This window comes from Lycium barbarum, chromosome 6, assembly GCF_019175385.1.
Source record: "Lycium barbarum isolate Lr01 chromosome 6, ASM1917538v2, whole genome shotgun sequence".
Lineage (NCBI taxonomy): Eukaryota > Viridiplantae > Streptophyta > Magnoliopsida > Solanales > Solanaceae > Lycium > Lycium barbarum.
Genome location: NC_083342.1, coordinates 60,017,543 through 60,044,038, shown reverse-complemented (window position 1 = coordinate 60,044,038; position 26,496 = coordinate 60,017,543). Strand labels below are relative to the sequence as shown.

Here is a 26,496-nt window from a genome sequence, read left to right as displayed (position 1 = left end):
GCTGAATCCAAAAGAAACCTTCGATCCTTATTCCATTACCAAATGACAAGTACTGTACCTATCCCAACGAGAATACTTCCATGACGATAATGATAACGATGATGTCAGAAAAGAGAATATGCCTATGATAAGTACGACAAGAATGATTCCACGACTAAGAGCCTTGAGCTAAAAATCCAATGTGAATATGAAAGTGTTATACTAGTTCTTGAACCTTAATTTTATTCCGTAGCTATGACACTAGTTTCTAAAAGACTTCAAAGCATATTTATTTGACGGATATAATGCCCATGATTTCATTCTATGCTCTCTCTTAAGGCTATTTTCCGTTGGTAGTCTCGCCTTAAAATACTCGTTCCTTCAAGGTGAGACAAAGTGACCATGATTATTCCATAACGTAATCGGAGGTCACCGACCTTACGTCACTCCGATGGACACATGACTTTCTTTGGGCTCTCATGCATGCCAATTGTATGACATATGTATATGAATGTGAATATGTATATGTATATGTATATGGGGAAAGGGGAAGGGCCACTGTTATATCACCACCTAATTCAGCTGGATTTCGTCCCGGACGCGGGATATGGGAGAGCCGGATACGGCGTCTGTATATGTGATATATATATAATATGTTGGGACGCTGTTGGGGAGGGGGTGGGAGAGCCGATGTACACGGCGTCTGTGAATGTAAATAAAGGACACCGTTTTCTGAAATGTTCTGTTTTCTGTACATGTAAATAAGAAGCACCGTTTTTCTGAAAAAGAAACTAAGCATGCATGGCATCCGCAGAAAGGCATTCATATGTACAGGTTACTTCTGTTCCAAGATAAGCTTCATATGTCTATTCCGTTATTATTCATACTGCATATTCCTTTATTATGTCACTATTCATGCCTTACATACTCAGTACATTACTCGTACTGACCCCTCTTCTTCGAGGGCTGCGTTTCATGCCGCGCAGGTACTCCCAGATGATTAGAAGACCTTACTAAAGATGTTCCAGCGGAGATGGCGAACTCCACTTGTCCCGGAGAATTGCCAAGTCCAAGTATATGCTATGATGTTCTGTTCTATGTTAGAGACTTTGCAGACAAAGCAATGGGTATTGGGTTGTCAGTCTGTAAGCGGCTCCAGCAGCCGATATGCTATTATGTTTTATGTCACGAGTCTTACATGATGTAAGAGCTTACTTATGAAAAGAAAAAAAAATATTGGAGAGCTTACTATGTATTTCTTTCTTTACTGATTCAAGGGTTTCTATACGTAACAAGAGTCAGCGGGTTCGCCCGGCTCCAGATATGGGGTCGGGTGGCCATCACACCCTAGTAAAGTCGGGGTGTGACAAAGTGGTATCAGAGCAGGTCGGTCTAAGGGGTTGTCTGCAAAGTCGTGTCCAGTAGAGTCCTGTTTATGAGTGTGAAGCCGGCCACATTTATAAACAGGAGGCTGCGGGGCATCTAGGAAATGTTGACCTTCTTTCTGTCTTAGATCGTGCGATAGAGCCAAGTCATAGGCAATAAGATTCCTTATACTAACCGTCGATTTTCGCAGACGCCTAGTGGCGACGAAAGAAGACAAGTGACGAGATGGCAAGTTACAAAGGTAAGCCTGGATAATTGTTCTGTTACTTGGAACTGGAAGTTCTGATGGCTGAATATGTCATATAGCCGCGTGTTCTGTGAAGTACTGTCGGTACTTGCTACGTACGGATTTGGAAAAGTAAGAATGGAAAAGGAGGTCTGTCAGAATAGATACGCCTAGTAGGAAGAGACGGGGGCAGAAGATACTGTAAACAGGTAATAAGTGAGATGCGTTGTTTCAGAAAGGTTATGGATTTGGGCGTGGCAACGAAGGTGAGATCGCTACCATCGGGAATCTGGAAGTCCAGGACAGGAGGTAGCCATACACACAGGCGGAAGATGAACATCGGGAACCAAAAGGGTAAAACCGTAATTGTGAAAGAAGGACGCGTTACGAAAGTGCCTGGGAGCCTGTGATACCTCGACTCGCTCCAAAACATGTAATAAAGGTCATGTGAAGAAGCGGACGCGAAAATATCGGCATTAAGGCACCGAGTTTCAGTGAAGCTTTTGGGTTAAGCGTGCTCAGGTGGGAGCAATTTCATGATGGGTGACCCCCTGGGAAGTTGGCAAGAAATTCTATAAATTGAGACATAAGGGACAAATGAAAAGCTAGGGTAGTCTAAGGAAAAATAGAGTGTATGGGATGATTGGAGACCATAGGAAGACGCGTAGGACGAGGCAAACTAGATCGGTGAAGAGGCAGAAAGTGCATTATAGCTCGGGAATTAGGATAGGCTTGAATAGTGGTTGGAAGTATTTGGTGGGCTAGTTGATAGTAATTATATATATATATATATATATATGTATGAAGGTGTAGCGTATTCTATATATGATCGTATCGGAGGACATGTGAGTCCCAGCGATCGTAGCTACGGAACAAAAGGCATTAGAAAGACCTATGACATGGAGCAATGACTCATGAAAGGTCAAGGAGTTCGATTATAAGGAAAATAAGGTAAAGGATAAGGAACGGGCATAATGGAAAGAGCAGCTATAAAAGAAACCCATGACATGGAATGAGGACTCACGTAAGGATCCAGGAGTTTGATAGTAAGGAAAGTAGGATAACATATATGGAATGGACATGGAGGAAAGGGCAACTATAAAGGAACCCCCTCTCGAAGTGCTACAAGACCCCACAAAGTCAGTTGAACATTCGAGGACGAATGTTCTAAAGGGGGGGAGGATGTTATAGCCCGTATTTTGCACGTTTGGATATTTCAAAGTCGTCGTGAAAAGTTAAAGGCGGGACCATTTTCAAAAAAAACATTGTGCATAAGTTAGTTATGAATATCATTTATGAATATTATTGGACGGAAATATTGAGAAAGGTTAAGGGCAAAAAGGAGAAATTTCAAAATGGTAAATGGTAATATTGAGGAAAGTCGAGGGGCAAAATGGAAATTTCACAAGGCATTCAAGAAAGTTATTGAGGGACCAAAGTGTACATGGTAAGATATTAGGTCATCTTTTATTCTAAGAAAAATTCAAAAAAAAAAAAGGGGGGGGGGGGGGGGGGGAATTCTGTAGAGAAAGAAAGGATGGCCAAGTGTCCACATTCTTACTTAAGGGGCCTAAGTGTATATATAAAGAAGTGGTGGCTAAAATGAAACATGTAAGTCATCTTTTATTTAAGAGAATTCAAGAAAAAGGATGAAAGCTCTAGAAGAAGAAAAAAAAATGAATAAAGAGAGCATGTGCTTCTCACATGCTTGAAGAAGCCAAGTATATATATAGATAGGAGAGGTCATCTTTTTAAATCAAGAAGTTGTAGAGAAAGGAAAAAAAATATAGAAGAAGAAGAAAGAGGAGGGGCCAATTCGGCCAAGAAGGAGGAGAAAGAGAAGACCAAAAATCTTGCCCCAAAAATTTATTTCTCATAGTATTTCTACTAATTCAAAGATGCTCTCCAACATGGTATAATTGTTGAAGCAAGAGAATTATTCTTTGGTGCAAAACTCCAACCTTAGCTAAGTTGAGAAGTTGTGAAGGAAAGGTAAGAATTCATCTCCTTAATTGTGTTATGAATGGTTTGGTATGTTGTAGTATGTGGGAAAGAATAGAATTCATAAGAAAATATGGATGTTGAAATTGTAGCCGAGCATGGTGTGTGTGTGGCCTTGTATGTGTTGTTGAATGTAAGTATAATGAACTAAATTTATGTAGTAGGTTGGTTGTTGTTGTAATGCATGAAAAAAAAATGAAAATCCATGGAAATATGCATGATGTAGTTGTGGCCGACTAAGGGGTTGTTTTGGTAGCTATGGTAAATTGATTTTATTTGATATTCTAGTTGTCGTTAATGTGGATTCTATGATGAAAATGATGGTTTGGTAGTTTGAAATGAAGTCGTCGACGTGTAGATTGTTGATGTGGTTCTTGAAGTTAAAGGTAAGAAATGTGTTATTGATGTTTCATTTAATTTGGAAGGTTGCGTATTATGTTGTGGTAGTTGGTTGGAATCTAAACAAAACACCGTTGAATTATGTGAAACGAGTTATTAATGTTAGAAGGTGTTTTGAGTAAAATTATTGAAATTGTTGGTATGATTGTTGGCATTGTGTTGATAGTTTGGCCGGGTTGAATTCCCGGATTGTTGTTGATTGAAATTGGCCAAGATAGATTCTTGGGGACGATGTATTTACAGGGGAAATGCTGCCGAAATTTCGGTAGACAAATGTTACTTTAAAATCCCACTTCTAAATGCTCTAATTAAGGTTTGGTAAATGTGACCAATTTGTAGATTTTGGTGAATTTGGAGCTTGAGTTTGGAGAAACAAAAGGAGCGGAAAAGGTATGTAAGGCTTCACCCTTCCTTCTTTGGCATGTCTTAGACATAATAGGTCGAATACGAGCCTCGGGGACAACTCTATTCTCCGGAATCCGCGCCTAAAGTTTCCCTTTTTTCATTCAGTAGAATTGAATTAAAAAGTGTGCAAAATGTTGGAAGAATTTCCTAAACCTCTAGAACTCGCATAAATAGGACCCGACTACCCTAAAACCCTCACAAGTAACGCCATGACATGTAACATATGTAAATTTGGCACGCCGCCTCACTTTAATCCGAGGTGGGCCCACTGGTTCCCGGATTTACCTTATTGTTCCGCTTGACTTACTTTGAAGCTGAATCCAAAAGAAACCTTCGATCCTTATTCCATTACCAAATGACAAGTACTGTACCTATCCCAACGAGAATACTTCCATGACGATAATGAGAACGATGATGTCAGAAAAGAGAATATGCCTATGATAAGTACGACAAGAATGATTCCACGACTAAGAGCCTTGAGCTAAAAATCCAATGTGAATATGAAAGTGTTATACTAGTTCTTGAACCTTAATTTTATTCCGTAGCTATGACACTAGTTTCTAAAAGACTTCAAAGCATATGAATTGACGGATATAATGCCGATGATTTCATTCTATGCTCTCTCTTAAGGCTATTTTCCATTTGTAGTCTCGCCTTAAAATACTCGTTCCTTCAAGGTGAGACAAAGTGACCATGATTATTCCATAACGTAATCGGAGGTCACCGACCTTACGTCACTCCGATGGACACATGACTTTCTTTGGGCTCTCATGCATGCCAATTGTATGACATATGTATATGAATGTGAATATGTATATGTATATGTATATGTATATGGGGAAAGGGGAAGGGCCACTGTTATATCACCACCTGATTCAGCTGGATTTCGTCCCGGACGCGGGATGCCCGGAAGCGGGATATGGGAGAGCCGGATACGGCGTCTGTATATGTGATATATATATATAATATGTTGGGACACTGTTGGGGAGGGGGGTGGGAGAGCCGATGTACTCGGCGTCTGTGAATGTAAATAAAGGACACCGTTTTCTGAAATGTTCTGTTTTTTGTACATGTAAATAAGAAGCACCGTTTTTCTGAAAAAGAAACTAAGCATGCATGGCATCCGCAGAAAGGCATTCATATGTACAGGTTACTTCTGTTCCAAGATAAGCTCCATATGTCTATTCCGTTATTATTCATACTGCATATTCCTTTATTATGTCACTATTCATGCCTTACATACTCAGTACATTACTCGTACTGACCCCTCTTCTTCGGGGGCTGTGTTTCATGCCGCGCAGGTACTCCCAGATGATTAGAAGACCTTACTAAAGATGTTCCAGCGGAGATGGCGAACTCCACTTGTCCCGGAGAATTGCCAAGTCCAAGTATATGCTATGATGTTTTGTTCTATGTTAGAGACTTTGCAGACAAAGCAATGGGTATTGGGTTGTCAGTCTATAAGCGGCTCCAGCAGCCGATATGCTATTATGTTTTATGTCACGAGTCTTACATGATGTAAGAGCTTACTTATGAAAAGAAAAAAAAATATTGGAGAGCTTACTATGTATTTCTTTCTTTACTGATTCAAGGGTTTCTATACGTAACAAGAGTCAGCGGGTTCGTCCGGCTCCAGATATGGGGTCGGGTGCCCATCACACCCTAGTAAAGTCGGGGTGTGACAGGGGGCTCTCAGTGCAATTTCGTGCCTCGCATTCAGGCCAATTACTTTTATGACCCATTACAAAATAAATTAAAGATATATCTAATTCAAAGGAGATTCACATAGAGGAACTGAAAATAAAAGACGTGTTATAAAATGAAGCTAAAAGAGTAACAATAATAAAGGATGAAAACAATAGAAATAGATAGACAAGAGAGGAGAGATTTTATTATTCTTCCAAAATGTGTTACAAGTTCATTACATATGAAAACTTATGCCTCTATTTATAGTGCTACATATGCATTCAATATATGAGATAATGGAAGAACCATTAATATGGTGGAAGATAATGGAAGAGGCATTATATTTGTGTAGTGGACATCCATTCTATATTTCATAACACTCCCCCTTGGATGTCCATAGATGATGTGTATCGTTAAAAACCTTATTAGGAAAAACCCTGTGGGAAAAAACCTCAATGAATGAAAAAGAGTACACATATCTAGTAATACGCTTTGAGAGCTGCCTCATTAAAAACCTTACCAAAAAAACCCAATGGGACAAAACTTGGTTAAGGAAAAAAGAGTACAACGCGTATTTCACTCCCCCTGACGAAGACCAATATTCAGATGTCGGAGTCTTCGCATTCCAATCTTGAATATCATCTTCTCAAGAGTTGAAGTTGGCAAAGATTTGGTGAACAAATCTGCAGGATTGTCACTTGAACGAATTTGTTGCACATCAATATCACCTTTCTTCTGGAGATCATGTGTGAAAAATAACTTTGGTGAAATGTGCTTCGTTCTATCTCCTTTTATAAATCCTCCTTTAAATTGATCTATTCATGCAGCATTATCTTCATATAATACTGTGGGTAATTTTGTATCACACTTCAAGGCACATCTTTCTCTGATGAAATGTATCACTGATCTCAACCACACACATTCTCTACTTGCTTCATGAATAGCTATTATCTCAGCATGATTCGAAGAAGTAGCAACAATGGACTGCTTTGTGGATCGCCATGATATAGCAGTACCTCCGCATATAAACAGATAGCCTGTTTGAGATCGAGCTTTATGTGGATCAGATAAATAACCTGCATCTGCATAACCAACAAGATCTGTACTACCTTTGTTAGTATAAAACAGACCCATATCGCTAGTTCCCTTCAGATATCGCAATATATGCTTAACTCCGTTCCAATGTCTTCGTGTAGGAGAAGAGCTATATCTTGCTAGAAAATTAACAGAGAACGCTATGTCAGGTCTTGTAGCGTTAGCAAGATACATAAGTGCACCAATTGCACTAAGATATGGTACTTCAGGACCAAGAAGCTCTTCATTTTCTTCTTAAGGTCGGAACGGATCTTTACTCACTTCAAGTGAACGAACAATCATTGGAGTACTTAAAGGATGCGCATTGTCCATGTAAAATCGTTTTAAAACCTTTTCGGTATAAGCAGATTGATGGATAAAGATCTCATCTGTCAAATGTTCAATCTGCAAACCAAGACAAAGTTTTGTTTTTCCCAGATCTTTCATCTCAAATTCTTTCTTTAAATATTCAATCGCCTTTTGGAGCTCTTCTGGAGTTCCAATTAGGTTTATGTCATCAACATAAACAGCGATTATAACGAACTCTGATTTTGTTTTCTTAATAAAAACACATTGACAAATGGCATCATTTATATAACCTTCTTTTACCAAGTATTCACTGAGGCGATTGTACCACATGCGCCCTGATTGTTTTAGACCATACAACGATCTTTGTAATCTGATTGAATACATCTCCCGAGACTTTGAGTTAATTGCTTCAGGCATTTTAAATCCTTCAGGAATTTTCATAGAGACTTCATTATCAAGTGAGCCATAAAGGTAAGCTGTAACCACATCCATCAGATGTATTTCAAGGTTTTCATGTACAGCTAAACTGATGAGATATCGAAATGTTATGCCATCCATAACGGGTGAATATGTTTCTTCATAGTCGATACCGGGTCGTTGAGAGAATCCTTGTGCAACAAGGCGTACCTTGTATCTCACAATTTCTTTCTCTCATTCCTTTTTCGCACAAAAACCCATTTATGGCCAATTGGTTTTACACCATTATGCGTTTGGACTACAGGTCCAAAAACCTCACATTTGGCAAGTGAATTCAATTCTGATTGAACTGCCTCTTGCCATTTTGGCCAATCATATCTTCGTCGACATTCTTCGACAGATTGGGGTTCCTGATCGTCAATGTCTTTCATAATATTTAGTGCAACATTATATGCAAAAACATTATCCACCATAATCTTCTATCGATTCAAATTTATCCCATCACCAGAAGAACTCAATGATAGTTCTTTATTTTCTTGAGTCTCGGGTTCCCTAATATCTTCAGGAGTATCAGGATTAGTCAGATCTTGAATATCTTCATGATATTCTTTCATAGTGTCATTTTGATCATTTTTCGTGTTTCTTTTTCTAGGATTTTTATCCTTAGAACCCAATGGCCTACCACGCTTCAGGCGTGTATCAGATTCAGAGGCTATGACACTAGTAGATTTTCCCTTTGGGACATCAATTCGGATAGGCACATTCTCTGCAGGGATATGTGACTTAGTTATCCTTTTCAAATCAGTAAAGGCGTCTGGCATTTGATTTGCTATTTTTTGCATGTGAATGATCTTCTGGATCTCCTATTCACATATGGGGGCATGTGGATCAAAATGAGCTAGTGATGGAACTTTCCACACAATTTCTCTTTTGATTTCTTTTCTCTCTCCCCCTAATTGTGGAAAATTTGTTTCATCAAATCGACAATCTGCAAATCGGGCAGTGAATAAATCTCCCGTCAATGGCTCAAGATAGCGAATAATAGAGGGTGATTCAAACCCAACATATATACCTAACCTTCTTTGGGGGGGGCATCTTAGTACGCTGTAGTGGTGCTACAGGCACATATACAGCACAGCCAAAGATTCGGAGATGAGCAATATTTGGTTCATGACCAAATACTAATTGTGACGGGGAGTATTTATTCTAATGAGTCGGTCTGAGACGAATAAGAGATGCTGCATGTAAGATAGCATGTCCCTAGACGGTAGTGGGCAACCGTGTTTTCATAAGTAGTGGTCTTGCTATCAATTGTAGTCGTTTAATAAATGACTCAGCAAGGCCATTTTGGGTATGAACATGTGCTATAGGATGTTCAACTTTTATCCCAACTGATAAACAATAATCATCAAAAGATTGAGACGTAAATTCTCCGGCTTTATCGAGGCGTATAGCCTTAATGGGATAATCCGGACACTGTACCCTTAAGCGTATTATTTGTGCCAATAATTTCGCAAACGCCAGGTTTCGAGACGATAGGAGGCACACATGAGACCATCTTGAAGATGCGTCTATTAGGACCATAAAATATCTGAATGACCCACAAGGTGGATGAATAGGTCCACATATATCCCCATGTATACGTTCTAGAAAAGCAGGGGATTCAATGTCAACTTTCATTGGTGATGGCTTAGCTATCAACTTACCCTGATAACAAGCAGCACATGAAAATTCACCACTTTCAAGAATCTTCAGGTTCTTAAGTGGATGCCCATTTGAATTTTCAATAATTCGTCTCATCATTATTGATCCAGGGTGACCTATTCGGTCATGCCAAAGCATAAAAGTCCTTGAATCATTAAACTTCTGGTTTACGATCGAGTGTGCTTCAATTGTACTAATTTTTGCATAATACAGACCAGAAGACAAAGTTGGCAATTTCTCCAAAACATATTTCTGGCCGGAGACATTCTTTGTAATGGCAAGATATTCATCATTTATTTCGTTTAATGTCTCAGCGTGATATCCATTACGGCGGATATCTTTGAAACTTAACAAGTTTCTTAGGGATTTAGAAGAGAATAATGCATCTTCTATAACAAGTTTCGTCCCCCTAGTCAGAAATATAGTAGCTCTTCCGGAGCCTTCAATCAATTTTGAATTTCCAGAAATTGTATTAATATTTCCCTTTTTTCTATGCAAGTGAGAAAAGTATTTCTCATCTTTGAATATGGCATGTGTTGTTCCACTATCAATCACACAAATATCTTCATGATTAGTCATTGATCCAAATAAAATTTGAGAAATTTTCATAGATTCTTCAAAATGAAATAATAGATAAAGTGAATATCAAAGTAGATATTATGATTAGGCAAAGCATTACACACATTTTATTACATATATTACTATTTAAACAAAGCATTACACACACTTCATTTACATAAACATGGAAACATAACCACATACAAACGACACGTATGAAATATCTAAGTTTTTACAGATCCATCACCGATCAAATGATCTATTTTCCCTTCAGGGAGTTCAAAGAAATCTGCCACATCTAGATGCATGGGCTCAACATTATCTTCAGAAATAAAATTTGCTTCAGCATCCTTTTCTGCCCTTTTGAGAGAGGCTTGATACAGCATAATTAGGTGCTTTGGCGTACGACAGGTACGTGACCAGTGCCCCTTTCCTCCACATCGGAAGCATTTATTTTCTGAATTTTTTTTTGCCCAGTTTCATACTTTTCATCTTTCCTTTTACACTGCTGGTGGTGAAGGGTATTATTTGGTGCAAGACGAGAATCATGATTAAAATTTCTTCCTTGACCACGGCCATGACCACGACTGGGGCCACGACCTCTTCCACGCCTAGAATGGCGAAAATTTGCCTCATTCACTTCAGGGAATGGGGCAGTACCAGTGGGTCGGCTTTCATGATTTTTCATTAATAATTCATTATGTTGTTCAGCCACTAGAAGATGTGCGATTAGATCAGAATATTTCTTGAACTTCATTTCTCGGTATTGCTGCTGCAGGAGCATACTCGAGGCAGGAAAAGTGGAGAATGTTTTCTCCAGCATATCATGATCAGTGATATTTTCACCACATAATTTCAACTGAGAAATAATGTTAAACATGGCAGAATTATATGCTTTAATAGATTTAAAATCTTGTAGCCTTAAATGGAGTCAATCAAAACGTGCTTGTGGAAGTATGACCATCTTCAGGTGGTCATATCTATCTTTTAAATTATTCCACAGAGTAAGAGGATCTTTAACAGTGAGATATTCCATTTTCAAGTCCTCATCAAGGTGATGGCGAAGGAATACATTGCCTTGGCACGATCTTGGTTTGATGCCTCATTTTTATCTTTGATGGTGTCTGCCAGACCCATCGCATTAAGGTGAATTTTGGCATCAAGAATCCAAGACATATAGCTATTGCCGGATATATCTAAGGCTACAAATTCACGTTTAGTAAGATTTGCCATTAGTAAAGGGAAATAGAAAGTCAATACCTTCGAGGCTTTTAAAGTATTTTCTCGGAACGGCAGAGCCTCGTGCTGATAACGTGTTATAAAATGAAGCTAAAAGAGTAACAATAATAAAGGATGAAAACAATAGAAATAGATAGACAAGAGAGGAGAGATTTTATTATTCTTCCAAAATGTGTTACAAGTTCATTACATATGAAAACTTATGCCTCTATTTATAGTGCTACATATGCATTCAATATATGAGATAATGGAAGAACCATTAATATGGTGGAAGATAATGGAAGAGGCATTATATTTGTGTAGTGGACATCCATTCTATATTTCATAACCAGACGATATTTGTTGGGTCATCTCTTTCTATTCAAGTTAATAGATTATGGTGCATCATTTCGCCCATGTACATTTCTAAGGACCACGCTTACCTTTATAAAGTATCTACGTAAAATATCAACTATCTTTGCAAAAGAGAGAGAAACTAACATTAGAAGAGGAAATTTTACATATTCTTATTGAAAAGATATTGTACAACTTATTGCTTTGACTATTCCTTAAAAGAACACTATTAAACTAACATATTTACAAAGTAGGTAAGGCACTTGAGACAAAGTTCCTTTTAACTCATTTGTGACTTGTCCAAAGGTGTGCTATCTATCTCACATGCAAAAGTAATAGAAAACAGACGACAAATGAACTTTCACCTACTATGCAGCTTCTATTGATCTTCTTATGCTCTCGGTTTTCTTCTTTGGATATCTTGCTACGAATAAGCACATTGAAGGGTACAACGAGAAAGCTCTGCCGGACCTACTAGTGTAAACTAGCAACTCTCAAACTCATCCGAGTGTCCCTGTTATGTTTTAAGTAGCAGATGTTGATTGAAGCTTACGGACCTGCACGAGGCTACAGTATTTAGGAGCCACTAGCCAAAAAGCAGTTGCTGCTGCTTGAGCTACCCATAGCACAAGGTGTATCGCGAACAAGAAATTTGACAGTTCGACCACCAACAAAATCCAGTATCTCAAGACACTCAAGCAAATCTGCATCATTTACCAACATCACCCATTCCTCCTCATCATCAAGATACTTGAGTTGGAATGTCCCAGCCTGCAATTTAAACCTCTTCGCAACCTGCTCGTAGAGTTGGAAGCACCCTGCTGAAAGCTCAAACTTAAATCGGATAGTATCTTCTTTGTAAGTGGCTTTCACAGTAATTGTTGACCCACTATCACCACAATTCGCCTCAACTTTAGAATGCTTGTGTGCACGACGACTGTGAGAGCTTGATGAACTGCCATGCATCATCGACCCAGACCCATTGGATGAGTCTGTCATGGCTGAAGAACTGGCCTGGTTATGTTCAATGACCCCACCATCACCATCCATTATATTATCTCCTTTCATCTTACTGTCAGCATCACCTCCAACAGCCATGGAATACGAGCACCGAGAAGTGAAATGACCGTCAAAGTTGTCCAAGGTACCATCATTCAACCCCCACCTCCTGCATCCTCCTTTGGTAAGGAAAGAGCCCAATGATGCATTTCCGGAATTAGACAATGGCATCGCATTCAGACTTGCAGGTCTGGATGACCCTGCATCTAATGCTGCCAATTTGGATTCGTAACAAAATCCAGATACTGCAATACTTGATTTATTCCCTCCCTTAAAAGAGGGAGTATTGATATGATTTGATTGGCCGAGTTGGTTCCCATCAACATAAGAGTCCTCTTCCATTTTCACCATAGAATTCTCTTTGTCACTGCCTGAAGTTGAGGGTACAGACACAGCATCCTGGAAAACAGAAGCAGGATTTTTGACAGAGACATCTTTGAACGGGAAAAACATGCTTTTCTGTGCATCAAAATCTTGGATGATAGAGCCAGCTGGAACTAGACCTCCAGTGGCTGGATCAAACTTCAGTCCTCCTTCTACCCCTTGGACAGATTCAAGCACTGTCTGTATCTTTTTCAAAGACCGATTGACTTTGTTTATCTTCCGGGATGGCCATCTAGATATCCCATGTTGTCGACATATCCTTTTCAAGGTAGTTGGACACACTACAAAATACACACAACAATTATTAACTTAAAAGACCACCTTTTGAAAGGCTCTACTACTTAAAAGAAAAGCCAACATAATTTTACTTTCCATTCCTTCTCATCATTATAAAATATAACGTCTCTGCATACTTTTAAAATATCACACCAGCTACTTCACATCAACTATTTCTACTTACCAACAGAGATATTAATAATGTAAAAATACCAGCATTAAGGAATGAGGCAAAAGTACAGTGTATGTAAAGAACGAAGAAGTCAACCATAGCTTCTGGCTCTAAAACATGCCGTAGCTTTGACCACCAAAAACAAAGCAATGGTGTACGTTTGAGTTTAAGATCAACTACAATGTCCTTCTTGTCTTCAAAACTCTAGCGTTTCTTTCTCTCCATATGACCCACTATACCACCTCTGGAATGGACTTCCATATGTCCATGGACGATTTGGATAAATCCAACATGGATCCCCAACTCCGCCTGTGTGAGCTCGCTCACATTGCCGGTTCCAAGCCCGGATAAAGGAGGAGGGTTGCCGAGGGTCAATCGGAAACAGCCTCCCTACCCAGGTAGGGGTAAGGCTGCGTACATCTTACCCTCCCCAGACCCCACTATTGTGGGATTACACTGGGTAGTGACCAAGACCAAGACCAACATGGATCCCCAAAACCATTTATACTTACCAATAGTGAGGATTCAGTTTTTATGCTGGCTTCTTTTTGTTTTCCCTTTGCGTTATGCAGAACTCCTCACTTAAACTAACAGTTGCATAAAACTCCACACAATATACAACAGCCATCCAAAATAGCATATCCTACTTATGAGGGTGCGGAAGAGGCCCAGAATCATGTTGGAAGGAAAACAGAGGGAAAGATATTCAACAGTTAAAGGAGAAACTTTCTCAATGGACCGTTGAATCAGAAAATTAACACCCAATGGGAGGAGGAGCTACTGTCAACAACGAAGCTAGCGTTTGGCCATAGATTCCCCCAAAAAAAAAAAAAAAAAATTGGAAAACTTGGTTTGGGTGAAGTTTTTCAAATTTTTAGAATGTGTGGCCATAATTTTCCAAAACATATTTCACTTAAAAAAAAAAAAAACCTGAAACATGATTTATCCCCAGAAGTTCTACAAACTATCAATAATACTAACCATACCAAACAAACATACTTGCTAATCCCAAATTATTCCTATGTGTTTTAATTTTGTAGTTGAATTTGGTTTCAGTACTCTTATTTTACTAATTTTGTAATTTCTTGTTGAATGCATCTCAATTTGTGTAATTTTGTTGTTGAATCACACTGTTTTCTGCATTTCAATTTGTGCAAATGTGAGAAGTCTTTGGATATGGAGACTCAATAATTAGTTAGTGGAAATTACAAGCAGTGATATAACTTTTGGGATTAAAACAATCACGGTTTGGTTAAAAACCGATACAAACCGAAATCCGAACTAAACCGATCAAATAAACTGACACTTTTTGGGTTTGGTTTGGTTTGATATAAAATATATTAAATTAAATCGAAATTACCATGAAATTCACGAAGACTAATCACATATTTTTCTTCCATAAGGATTAGCCAATCTTTTTGTGCCATAGACTATAAAGTTTCAAGAACCTTTAGGTTTTGAGTATTCTAACTTACATAGAATATATCATAAGACACTGTCTAGTTAAATATATTTGACTTGTTCAGAGTATATTTTAACGAAACGATGTTACATTTACCTAATAAAAAATTTGTCACTTTATTTGTCTGTTTAATGTGGAGAAATAATAGTACATAAAAGAAGGAAAGAGTGTATATTTATGTATTGTTAAAAACCGAATAACCGAACCAAAACCGATAACAACCAAACCGATAAATGTATAATATATTTGGTTTTAATATTTAGAAAACCGACCAAGTTGATTTGGTTTTGCTTTTGACCAAAAACTTATCCAAAAAGAACCGTGAACACCCAGTCCGCTTAGGATATAGCTTCAAGCCTTCAAACAATTCTTACGTTTTGAAGTGTTCTTGATTAATGGGGGAACATGGTAGATACAGATTAGTTGGGTCATAAATAGATGGGGGCTTTTTTTATAAAATACAAAAGATTGGGCTAATTTTTAAAAAATTTGAAAAGACCAATGGATAGATCTTGGCCCAAAAACAAGTTTGAGCCAGAGTTTGGGATTTGAAGATCTGTTTTCAAAATCTATCAAAATTTTATGGCCAAACAAAGATTTGAAAAAATATTTGAAAATATACTCCCAAGATCTATGGCCAAACGGGAGCAAGCAGTGATATATAGGTTTCCAGTATACTTGCAAATTAATGGGGGACTGATCCACTTGATGGATATATGCTTACCACCAATGCTTTTTGCAGCATCCTTCAAGCTTCCAGAGAAGTACTGTTGAAGAACACTTAAGCTGACATGTTTTTCTGCTGTACTTCGTTTTTTCTCCATCGGTCTTCTTGATCCATTCATTGTCTACAAAACGTGTTGCAATAAAACTTCAGTATACATGAATTTAGAAAATAAATAACAAAACCGACGGAACATAATCATGAAAAAATAGAACAAGCGTAAAAGAAAGAGTATGCTCAAAAGTGCAGTATGAATGTGGTGCTCACCTAGATCACACTAAACCACCGTCGACTGAAGTTGAATACTCAACCCAAACAATCTAGTTGGATGAAGATTAGATAAAATAATGCTAGTTCGATAATCGAGAGATATACCTGTTCATGAGAATCATCAGCTTGCATTCCAGCACTCTTTGAATCACAGGCACCTAAAGGAGCCCCGTTCACAGAATTTGAATTGCTGTCTAATGAGTGCTGAGAGTTCCTCCCAGACAATGCAATCGGTGGTAAATTTGGAAGAGATTCATCCTGTAACACAAACTTAGCACCTTGTCCAACCAATTCTGCATCTGACACTGTTCTCAAAGTTCTGCAAATTCTTTGCATGGTACCTGAAAGGTTATTCAAGAGAAGCTGTTGCTCGGTACTTCCCTTCATACTGATAGGAAGAAAGAACTCCAATATGTAATCGTCATTGCCAGTGAATGTACTACGTAATCTGATAGCCACAGCAGCATTTAGACCAAACTTTCGTGCATGATGAACAAGTGGGTACTCACTTATATGGTACTCCTTAACATCAGGGTAGAAGAAGGGGTGGTTGGATTGAAGAGCTTTCCCAACAAGACCTTCACCTTCCTCGAGAAAATGTTCCATACACGCATGTACAAATCCTTGCACTTCCTTCTCATTCACATAACAAGCTGTTTCCTCAACACATAACACACATTTTTCATTTGAAATTGGATTACATCCTCTAGCACGCACTCTTATTAATTCATCTCCTTCTCCTTCAGTGACACTACAGGGAATCCATGTCAGAGCAAGAGGCAGCTTATGCGCATGGCAAACTGCTCGCAGAACATCTGTTATCTCAGCTAAAGCATCTCTTTGGTTCTTTGAGAGATTCTGCAAGATGAGGAAACGGAATTTGTAGCTAGAAAAAAAGTATTACAAGGTCTGATTACTAATCTAAAAAGAAAGGGAATCAGGAAGAATATGACACAAGCAAATAAATAACACGATTGGTGTGCAGATTGCATGTAAAATTAACATTTCCAGTATACCTGAGAATGAAGTTGAGGAGGCGCAATACTCCTTAAATTCACAGCCTGCAGATGAACAGAAGCTACAAGTTAGACCATCTTTTACCACAGGATACAACTAGAGATATATGAAAGCACGTGCACAAGAGAATAAAAGAAAAGCGATCAAAATGCAGAATGATAAGAAAAGCGCATATTGGTGACATCATAATATAGTAATTGTCTCAATTTTGTAACTTTACTCTTCTCAATACTGGTGTACTTATATACTTTTGGGCAATGTGCTCTGACACACTGTTAGCATAAACTTTTGATAAAGCAGAAATATAAAGGAAAGATCTTAAGAGTTGATCAGCCAAAAAAGCATATGTACTTGAAAGAAGATTAGTATAGTCTTTTTGGGTGAGATAAAGTTGAAACAAGAATCAATATAGATAAACAAGCAAACAAGTTTCTCTTAAAGTATCCGGGTTTGGTTTCACTCACTTTTTTCCCTTTTTAAAGGTCCGTGGGTAATAGGGAGGGGCAGTATAAATACAAATGACCCCATATTTGTCATGACATACAAAAGAGTCAGGGAAAAGCGTGTTGGTATTATCACTTTGATAAGTGATAAGCAAGTTACGACTCTACAAGTCCAAATAGAACCCAATTCTTAAGGAATAACTGGTACTAAAATTCAACAAGAAAGAATTTCACATACCGTATCAAAATCTCTTGAACGGTGTATAACTGGAAAATATATAATTAAAGAAAAAAAAACAATATTACTTCCTTGTTCTAAGCAAGGTACGTAGATTGAAGAGCTAGATCAGTAAACTATGACCACAACCTCCACCCTCTTCCTTTTTAAAAAAAAATGCCTAGCATCAAGAATAGTAAAGGAGCACAAAGTTGCGTTTGTCTAGACATTCAAAATAAGAGTTTCAATAACGTAAATATGCTGAAATCCAAATTTACTAGTTTTCACAGATATTTTCCTTTTTATTATATAGCAGTTGAACAAACTTGTATTTTACAAGTTCAAACAACAAAAATTTACTATCTTTCACTCATTATTTTCTTTCCCGAACAACAGTAAATGACAATTTGCAATTAATATTAAGGATTGAACCAAAAAAAATAAAAAATTAAACTACTTCAAAGCTACAATATAAAAGAGTTCATGACTCAAAGAAAGGAAAAAGGGACCCCTACAACACCCCCGCCCCCAACAAAATAAAAGGATCATGCAAGAAAAGAGGTGTGAACCTGGAGAGCCTGGCAAACATGATCCATTTCCAAATCAAAATTGGGTTTCTCCTTCATTGTCACGAGTTCCAATACTGCACAACATGGAGTTTCACAGGCATCGTCCTCAAAGACAGGAATAGCAATAGATCCACGAACTTCATGGTCAACAGCATATTGTACACGTAAATACTCAGCCTCCTTGTAGTACAGAACATTTGATGTCCACTCTGGAATTCTTGAACTAAATACCCGACCAGGAAGACCTGGAATTGATCCTGGTTTTGTTTCTGTATCAAAGGTGAACTTCCTCGAGATCTCTCGATAGCCAGCAAGCGCCTGATCAAGAAGATATGGCTGTTCACACGTGCTCAAGACATACTGATCGCCATTCTTCATTGGAAGCCAAACTTGAGCCAAAATTCCCGCACCAGATGACTCTTTAAACATTGCCAATGCCCTAAGCATTCTCTCAGCAAGTGGTTGAGAAGGTGACCTTAGGATCATAGAGTTGCCAATATCCTCCGCACCGTCAGCCCGTTGGCTTGATTTTTTACATCTTTTAGTTATCAAACCGTCCCCATCCACAAAATGGAATCGGTCATCATCTTGCCCAAACATCATTTTATCTCCTCCATCATGAGTGCTTCCCACCATATTGGCATCCATTGGAGGAAATGCTCCAGTATTTTGTTCTGTATAACTCAATCCTTCAAATGGTACGTAACTTTGAGACATGGGATTAATTGGCGAAAATGCTGCATAAAAGGCCAACATCTGCTCTGCTGCACTAGGACTTGTGCACCATCCAGCATAAGCATCAAGGTTCATAATATCCATAACATTGTTAAATGAATCAACATTTGAAGACCTTGCGTTAGCATCAAACGAGGCAACACCCTCCATTTGACCTCTTGGAGACGCCCACAAACCAACTCCCCTCTCCATTCAAAACCAAAATAACCAACCAAAAAAAAAAAAATTTAGTTAACCAAATGCTAGAGAACTCTCAAATCACTCAAACTTGTATCAAATTTCCGGTCGTCTTCTGCTATTGGCAGTCCAAGAATCCAATATCTGAAAATCAAAATCATCTTATTCAACTCCAATATTCCAATCCACAATCCAAACACTTAAGAAAACCTGCAATTACCCACATAAAATCTTTAGTTTCTCAAATTTTTGGCACAAGCAACTAACATGCCCAACTACTTATACATCAATATATAAGCTAGCGTTTGGCCATAGATTTTGGATCAGATTTTAAAAATTTATCTTCAAATATCAGTTCGGCCATGAAATTAGATCAGATTTTGAAAATTTATCCTCAAAATACTTTCAAGTTCCAAAAAAGGGGCTCAGTCCAGTTTCTGAAAGAAATTTCACTTCCACTCACAAAACTTCAAAAAAAATTCAAATAAAAATGCATGTTCAAACACCACTTCAAAAACTCGAATTTCCAAGTTTCAGGTTTCAACTGCAAAATCTATGGCCAAACGGGAGCTTAAGTAAAGAAAGAGAAACAAAAAAGTAAGTGGTAACTATCTTCTATCAAAAAGGGTACAAAAAAAGCAGCTCTCTGAGTACTGACCTTAGGATTCAAGAACTTACACAGCATCATACAAAAGAGCAAACGTTCTTCAACTACCACAACAAAAGGTACCAATTAATCAACAAATCAAGAAAACCCCACCTAACAAAATTGAACCAAAAGCCCCTTAAACCAAAGGGCAGATTCAAATCAAGAAGTCACAGCAATATACTTGTATATATTGGGAAAAACCCTTAACCCTAAGGCCTTTGAAATACTATCAAAACATAACCGACTTAACTCCAAGGAAGGATACAAAAGAGCAAATTCCAAGGAAGATGCGGGAGAGATTAGAAAGAGGGGACCAGCTTTTACGGTGGATGAGGAAGTGCTATATTTGGGAAGTCCTTACTTAGCGGAAGAGAAAATGGCTGGCGTAACCCCTTTTTTTTGTATTCAGAGTTTGGTTACTAAAAATAGAAAAGGGCGTTTTTCTCGACTGTCAGCGAGGCAGAGATAGTATAAGGAGGTGTCAACCTGGGGATGGGGTGGGGTTAATTTGTTTTAGGAGGGTAACAATCATTTTCTCCCTCTAATTTTACTTTAATTTAAGGGTGTGTTTGGTACGACAGAAAGTGTTTTCCTAGAAAAACAAAATTCGGAAAATAAGTAGTTTTTCTACTCATTTTCTTGTGTTTGATATGCAAGTTGAAAAATGTCATTTTAAGAGTATTTGCATATACTCAAAGCAAAACCTCTATGAAGTTGTTGAATTCGTAGTGCAATTTTTGGTGGTGGGAGGACGGGTTGGTAGCTGTGGGTTGGAGTAAGAAAATTTATTTTTTATAGAATTGAAAAATATATAAAATAGAAAATTCGGGAGGGAGTGGGGAGGCGTGGTAGTGGGAGGTAAGAGATTTTTTTTCATTTTTGTAAACAATTTATAAAAATAAAATATATGAAAAAGAAAAATTTGGAGGGAGGGGAGAGGTTGGAAGGTAGGGTGGGTGGGGGTAGTGAGGTGCGTGGTGGAAGGTGGGGTATGGGGGTTGTGGGGGTGGGTGGCTTGGGGTGGGGTGAGGTGTAGGGGTTGTGGTGGTGGGTGGTGGATGGAGTGGGGGTGGTGGGGGAGGTGGAGTTGGGTTTGTGGGTGTGGGGGTGGTGGCGAGGGTAGGCGTGTGGGGTGGATTGGGGAATGCGTTGGTGTGTTTTTATTAACGGAATGGGGTCATATATAACCCTGTACTATCCCAAAATAGTTGTACCCATTTCCTGTTTGTTTTTTCGATGGTATATACCCCTACTGTTGACACCTAATTTTTGACCTCTGATAATTTTACTCAATTACTTGGAGTCTCTTGATTACAAACGGAGTAGAATATGCATTTTTATGAGTCAAATCAATTTTACAAAATCATCCCGGTGTCATTTTGCCATTACATTTGGCAAAACACTAGCAAAAGAACAACCGCATGTCATTTTACATTCTTAGCATATTTTCAAGAGAATACAAGAGTATTTATAGTTAATTACGAGTTATTAGTTTTAAGCATTTACAATTAGTCATCATTTAGTGTTCTACTCTATCAAAGTCGAGGGATTTGAATTAATCAAGTAATAAGCAGTTTATTTTGGGTAAATTAAGTGTTAAAATAGAGTTTAATTATGTTTTGGGGAATATAGCTTAGTTTTAATTAAATAAGTTGAGACAAATGAAAATACTTTCATTTTACATTTGTGGTATTTAAGAGTTTCTTAAAATATCATATATATACCACATATATACGCATGTATACACTGATGATATACATTACGTATATATGGGCATATATGCAAACTCTGGCCCTATGCAAACTCGGTCGGGTCCAGCCCAAAAGGGGCTGACACGGCCCAAAATCCTTTTTTCATCCACAGCAACAAAACGACCCCTTCACTTTCATTTTTCAAAAAAAAAAAAAACACAAATGAACCCTAAGACAATTTCCCCTCATCAAACGTGAATCCAGATGGTGAACGCCATTTTTAGCAAAAAAAAAAAAAAACGCGTCTTCTTTTCCCAGAACTTGCTTGCCCATTTCGGGCAAAGTTTTCAAAGAAATTTGGCATCCTCCCAGCAAATTGATTCAAAAAAGGGTAACTTTGACTTGGGTTGAATTCTTTTGATTTTTTTTTCAAGACGAATTTACAGTTGTGCACGTTTGGAATTCAAATTTCAAATGAATTTCAAGTTGGCAAAATGTCCCACATCAGTTGAACTCAACAGATTGGGACTTTTTGTTCTTCTCTAAATAGAACCACACTTCTTCATACTTGGACATGGTTCAGAGGTCAAAAATTGGTCTTTTACACCTCAAATAGGTTCTTGACGACCCCAAGAGTGAGAACACTCAGAAACCCGGCTAAGCCGTTGAGTTTCGAGCAAGTTCTCGCTCAAGTTTAATTTTTTGAAAATCGTTTCCGTTCGTCGGAAATCGATTCGGGTGAAAGGTAACCATTAAACTCTTGTCATCCTTTGTCACACCCCAATCCTGATAGGGCATGATGGGCACCCAACTCTTACTTAGAGCTGAGCGAACCCTCTGGTATTCACATAATGAAACTGGACATATAAATTTTTTGGAAATATAATAAAGTACTTTCAGTCAAACTATAGAAATTTGCGAACGATACTCAATTAATCAAAAATCGAGTAAGTCAAGCTGACATATCGGCCTATATGGTCGCTTTACTCAATGCATGACATCTCAACATACTAACCACAGGACACTGTCTGCAAAGTCTCTAAGAGTAAACACCTGAATCATATGAGTCGGGACAGGGCCTCGACTTACCCATACACATAGATGATAACCATAATGACTCAGCACTGCTCCACGAAGAAAATGGAGTTTGTCAATCCCAGCTGATAGCCAACCATCCTAGCTGAATACTTTTACCTGCAAAACAATCTGGGACTGTGTGGCATGAACACAGCGCCCCCGGGCAAAGGGACGTCAGTACGAACAATGTACCGAGTATGTAAGACTTAAGAACATTAAGTACAGATGAATCATGAAAACCAGTCTCAGTATCTGAATGCGTCTGAGGCTAACATCTGAGAATATCTGCGTAACTCTATATGACTGAAACTGACCCTGCGGTATATGATAGGCGTAGGTTATAATAAAACTGATAGTGCTGTGGAACGTACAACCCAATCCATATATAATATAATAGTGTCGAGGAACGTACGGCCCGATCCATATATAATATAATAGTGCCGAGGAATGTACGGCCCGATCCATATATATAATAGTGTCGAGGAACGTATGGCTCAATCCATATATAATATAATAGTGTCGAGGAACGTATGGCTCAATCCATATATAATATAATAGTGCCGAGGAACGTACGACCCTATCCATATATAATATAATAGTGTCGAGGAACGTAGGGCCCGATCCATATATAATATAATAGTGCCGAGGAACGTACGGCCCGATCCATATATATAATAGTTATAAATGCATGTAAGACTCGGAAAAGGATACTCTGAACTCCTTTGAATCGAGTCATGATTCTTGATGTGTTGTGATATAAATATGTTACAAATGATGTTGAGAACATGGGATAGGCAATGTATATGAATGAACGTAGTCGTGTGTTATGACCATGGATATGGGTGAATGGAAGCGAAGTGAGAAATATAGATAATGAGGATGAATAGAAACTATTGTTATGATATTGTGAGTGTATTATTGACGTTTGGGAGTTGATATACGATATGGAGGAATGTCGTATAAATAAAGGAGATGGTGTCCGATTTTCTCTAGTTTTAGTCGTGTATGCTAGCTATCGATTCTAATGACAGTATGACTTTAATGAAGGTAGAAATGTGAGCTTCAGAGGAGAACGTGCAAATGGTAAATAGTTGAACGGAAAGGTATGTAAGGCTAACCCTTCTTTCATAAGGCATGGTTCTCTGACCAATCATCTGAATCTTCTATAAGTCTATGATGTCCTTCAAATGATTCGATCTTCCGAGCTATTAAGCTCACGATTCTCGATATGCTACGATTGTACTAAGTTCCTCATATGACGAGTAAGCCTATGAAGATAGATGTAATGAATGACGATAATAGCGATGACAATAACGATGACGATGATGATAGTGATGTTAATAATAAAGATGCTTATGAGCTATTATGTATATGTATCTATCTATGACTATTATGGGACCCCGAGCTTATAAGGCCGAGTAGAGTATGTATGTGATTATGTAACGCGCGCACACCTCTGCAGATGGTACGGATAACCCTGAAGCCTTGGTAGGGCCAGGTAGATGTAACCTTGAAGCCTTGGTAGGGCTAGGTATATGTAACCTTGAGCCTTGGTTGGCCAAGTATGTATAAAACACTGAACCTTCGTGGTCGAGCATTCTATGTAAATGTTATGTATTTGCTATGGATATGTATATGATATAGATATGAGTATGAATATGAATATGAATAAGAATAGGTATATGAACATGATTATGGATACGAAATGTAAATGGGTACGGATACAGACATGGATGTTTGTACATGAATACGTGTTAGAAATGGAAGGTCCCTATGAGAAGCAAGTAAGTGCTTATGACGATGATACGACTATCTCCCATCTTATGCTATTTCTTATGTTGCTTATTATGCTTCTATATTGATATTGATCATGCTTTACATACTCAGTACATTCTTCGTACTGACGTCCTTTTGTTTGTGGACGCTGCGTCATGCCCGCAGGTGCACAGGGAGACAGACTTGATCCATAGATACATTCTCAGGGACCACATAGCGGAGCTCCATTTCATTCGGAGCTATAGATTTTGGGTACTTATTCTTTTGTGTACATAATTATGGGCATAGCGGGGTCCTGTCCCGCCTATATGATATGTTATACTCTCCCTAGAGGCTCGTAGACATGTGTGTATGGTTAGATATGTTTGGCCTTGACAGCCTATATTTTGGATTTCATTTTGTTAGCCTCGTCGGCTTATGTACATTGATATGGGCATAGATGTCAATGATGATATAAAGGTATTATTGTCCAATGGGACTAGTATGATTGATGAATAGAAATGTATGTTTAAAATATGTGGCTCACCTAGATGTAAGTGTAAAGGTACGCTAAGGGGTGCCCAGGTAGGCTAGCACCGGGTGCCCGTCGCGGCCCCTAGTCGGGTCGTGACAAAAGTGGTATCAGAGCAGTTCTGTCCTAGGGTGTGTCTACGAGCCGTGTCCAGTAGAGTCTTGGTTATGGGTGTTGTCACACTCTAATCTTACTAGGGTGTGATGGGCACCCGTCCCTTACTTAGGGCCGAGCGAACCCTCTGACTCTTAGTACATACATAGTTTCTTTGAACTTTTAAATCAAATAAGGATGACATACATAACAAAGCTTTCAGAAACTTTCTTTTTATCGTTCTCAAATCAAACAAAATCTGTAATTATATAAAATTTATCACATAACACAGAATGGCATATCGACTGATGGAGCCGCTTACAACACTGACATTCTAAACCCACGACTCTGTCTGCAAAGTCTCTAACTTCGATCAGAAATCATAGCACGTATACTCTGACTCGGCAATACTCCAGGAGGAAATGGAGCTTGCCAACTCCGCTGGAACATCTTCTGTAATGACTTCTACTCATCTGAGTGTACCTGCGTGGCATGAAACGCAACCCCCGAAGAAAGGGGGTCAGTACGGAATATGTGCTGAGCATGTAAGGCATGGAATACAGAAAAGAGAATCATAGCTGAAACAGAGATTTACCAGAACCAAGTACGAACTTTTAAGACATCAAGCACTTGCCTTTTTGAATTGAAAATCATGTATGTCATCATAAATCATAAATGAAAGTCATGTCTGCCATTATCATATATCATATATCATATAACGTGCCCCGGCCCTCTAGTGAGGGGCGCGGTGAGTAAATTCATGCATGTCATTACCATATGTCATATATGCATATAACGTGCCCCGGCCCTCCATTGAGGGACGCGGTAAAGGAAATCATGTATGTCATCATCATGTATCATATTTGCATATAACGTGCCCCGGCCCTCTAGTGAGGGACGCGGTGAATGAAATCATGTATGCCAATGTCATATATCATGTATGCATGTAACGTGCCCCGACCCTCTATTGCGGGACGCGGTGAATAGAGTTATCATATGCCATCCTGGCCACCACCCCGTCATCATATCATCATGTCATCATATCATATATAACATGCCCCGGCCCGCAAGTGAGAGGGACGCGGTGAATAACGCACGAGAACATACCCTGGCCCGGGACGCAGTGAAGGACACACTGAGACTTGCACGAACAGAGTAGTGCGAAACCATATGCACATAAATCAAGACTCGATAGTTACGTACACTTACTGACATCTGATGGCTCAGAAACAAGTTTCGAGTCAATCCGACTTAGTATAAGAAAGTTACGAGCGTCTAAAGTACAGAACCTTCTACGTACGTTTCAGGAGCCATTTTTGGAAAATCAAAGCAACAATGATATCAAGTACCTTTCGGATATCGTTATGGATCAAATCAGGCAGAGCTTTTGGAACCATATGTACGTATCAAAATATTTCACAGACTCAATGAAACAATCAAACGCGTTATCATTTGAAAATCAAAACTTTTAGTCATAT

The 26,496-nt window shown here is 38.6% G+C and overlaps 1 protein-coding gene across 3 annotated transcripts; it reads right to left on the bottom strand.

The window, feature by feature from the left end:
* Nucleotides 1–11,864: 11,864 nt before the first annotated feature.
* Nucleotides 11,865–20,345, bottom strand: LOC132644026 (protein NLP9-like). Of its 3 annotated transcripts, none has more exons than XM_060360566.1 (6): nt 19,880–20,345; nt 18,310–19,431; nt 17,080–17,124; nt 16,169–16,921; nt 15,794–15,917; nt 11,865–13,440 (listed from the first exon to the last, which is right to left on the bottom strand). In XM_060360566.1, the coding sequence occupies exons 2-6, from the start codon at nt 19,234–19,236 to the stop codon at nt 12,293–12,295; spliced, it is 2,997 nt and encodes a 998-aa protein (XP_060216549.1). In that variant the 5' UTR covers nt 19,237–19,431; nt 19,880–20,345; the 3' UTR covers nt 11,865–12,292. The 3 variants fall into 3 exon arrangements, with proteins under 3 accessions (XP_060216549.1, XP_060216551.1, XP_060216550.1); XM_060360568.1 differs by having other exon boundaries at nt 18,310–19,365; XM_060360567.1 differs by having other exon boundaries at nt 19,900–20,345.
* Nucleotides 20,346–26,496: the final 6,151 nt, after the last annotated feature.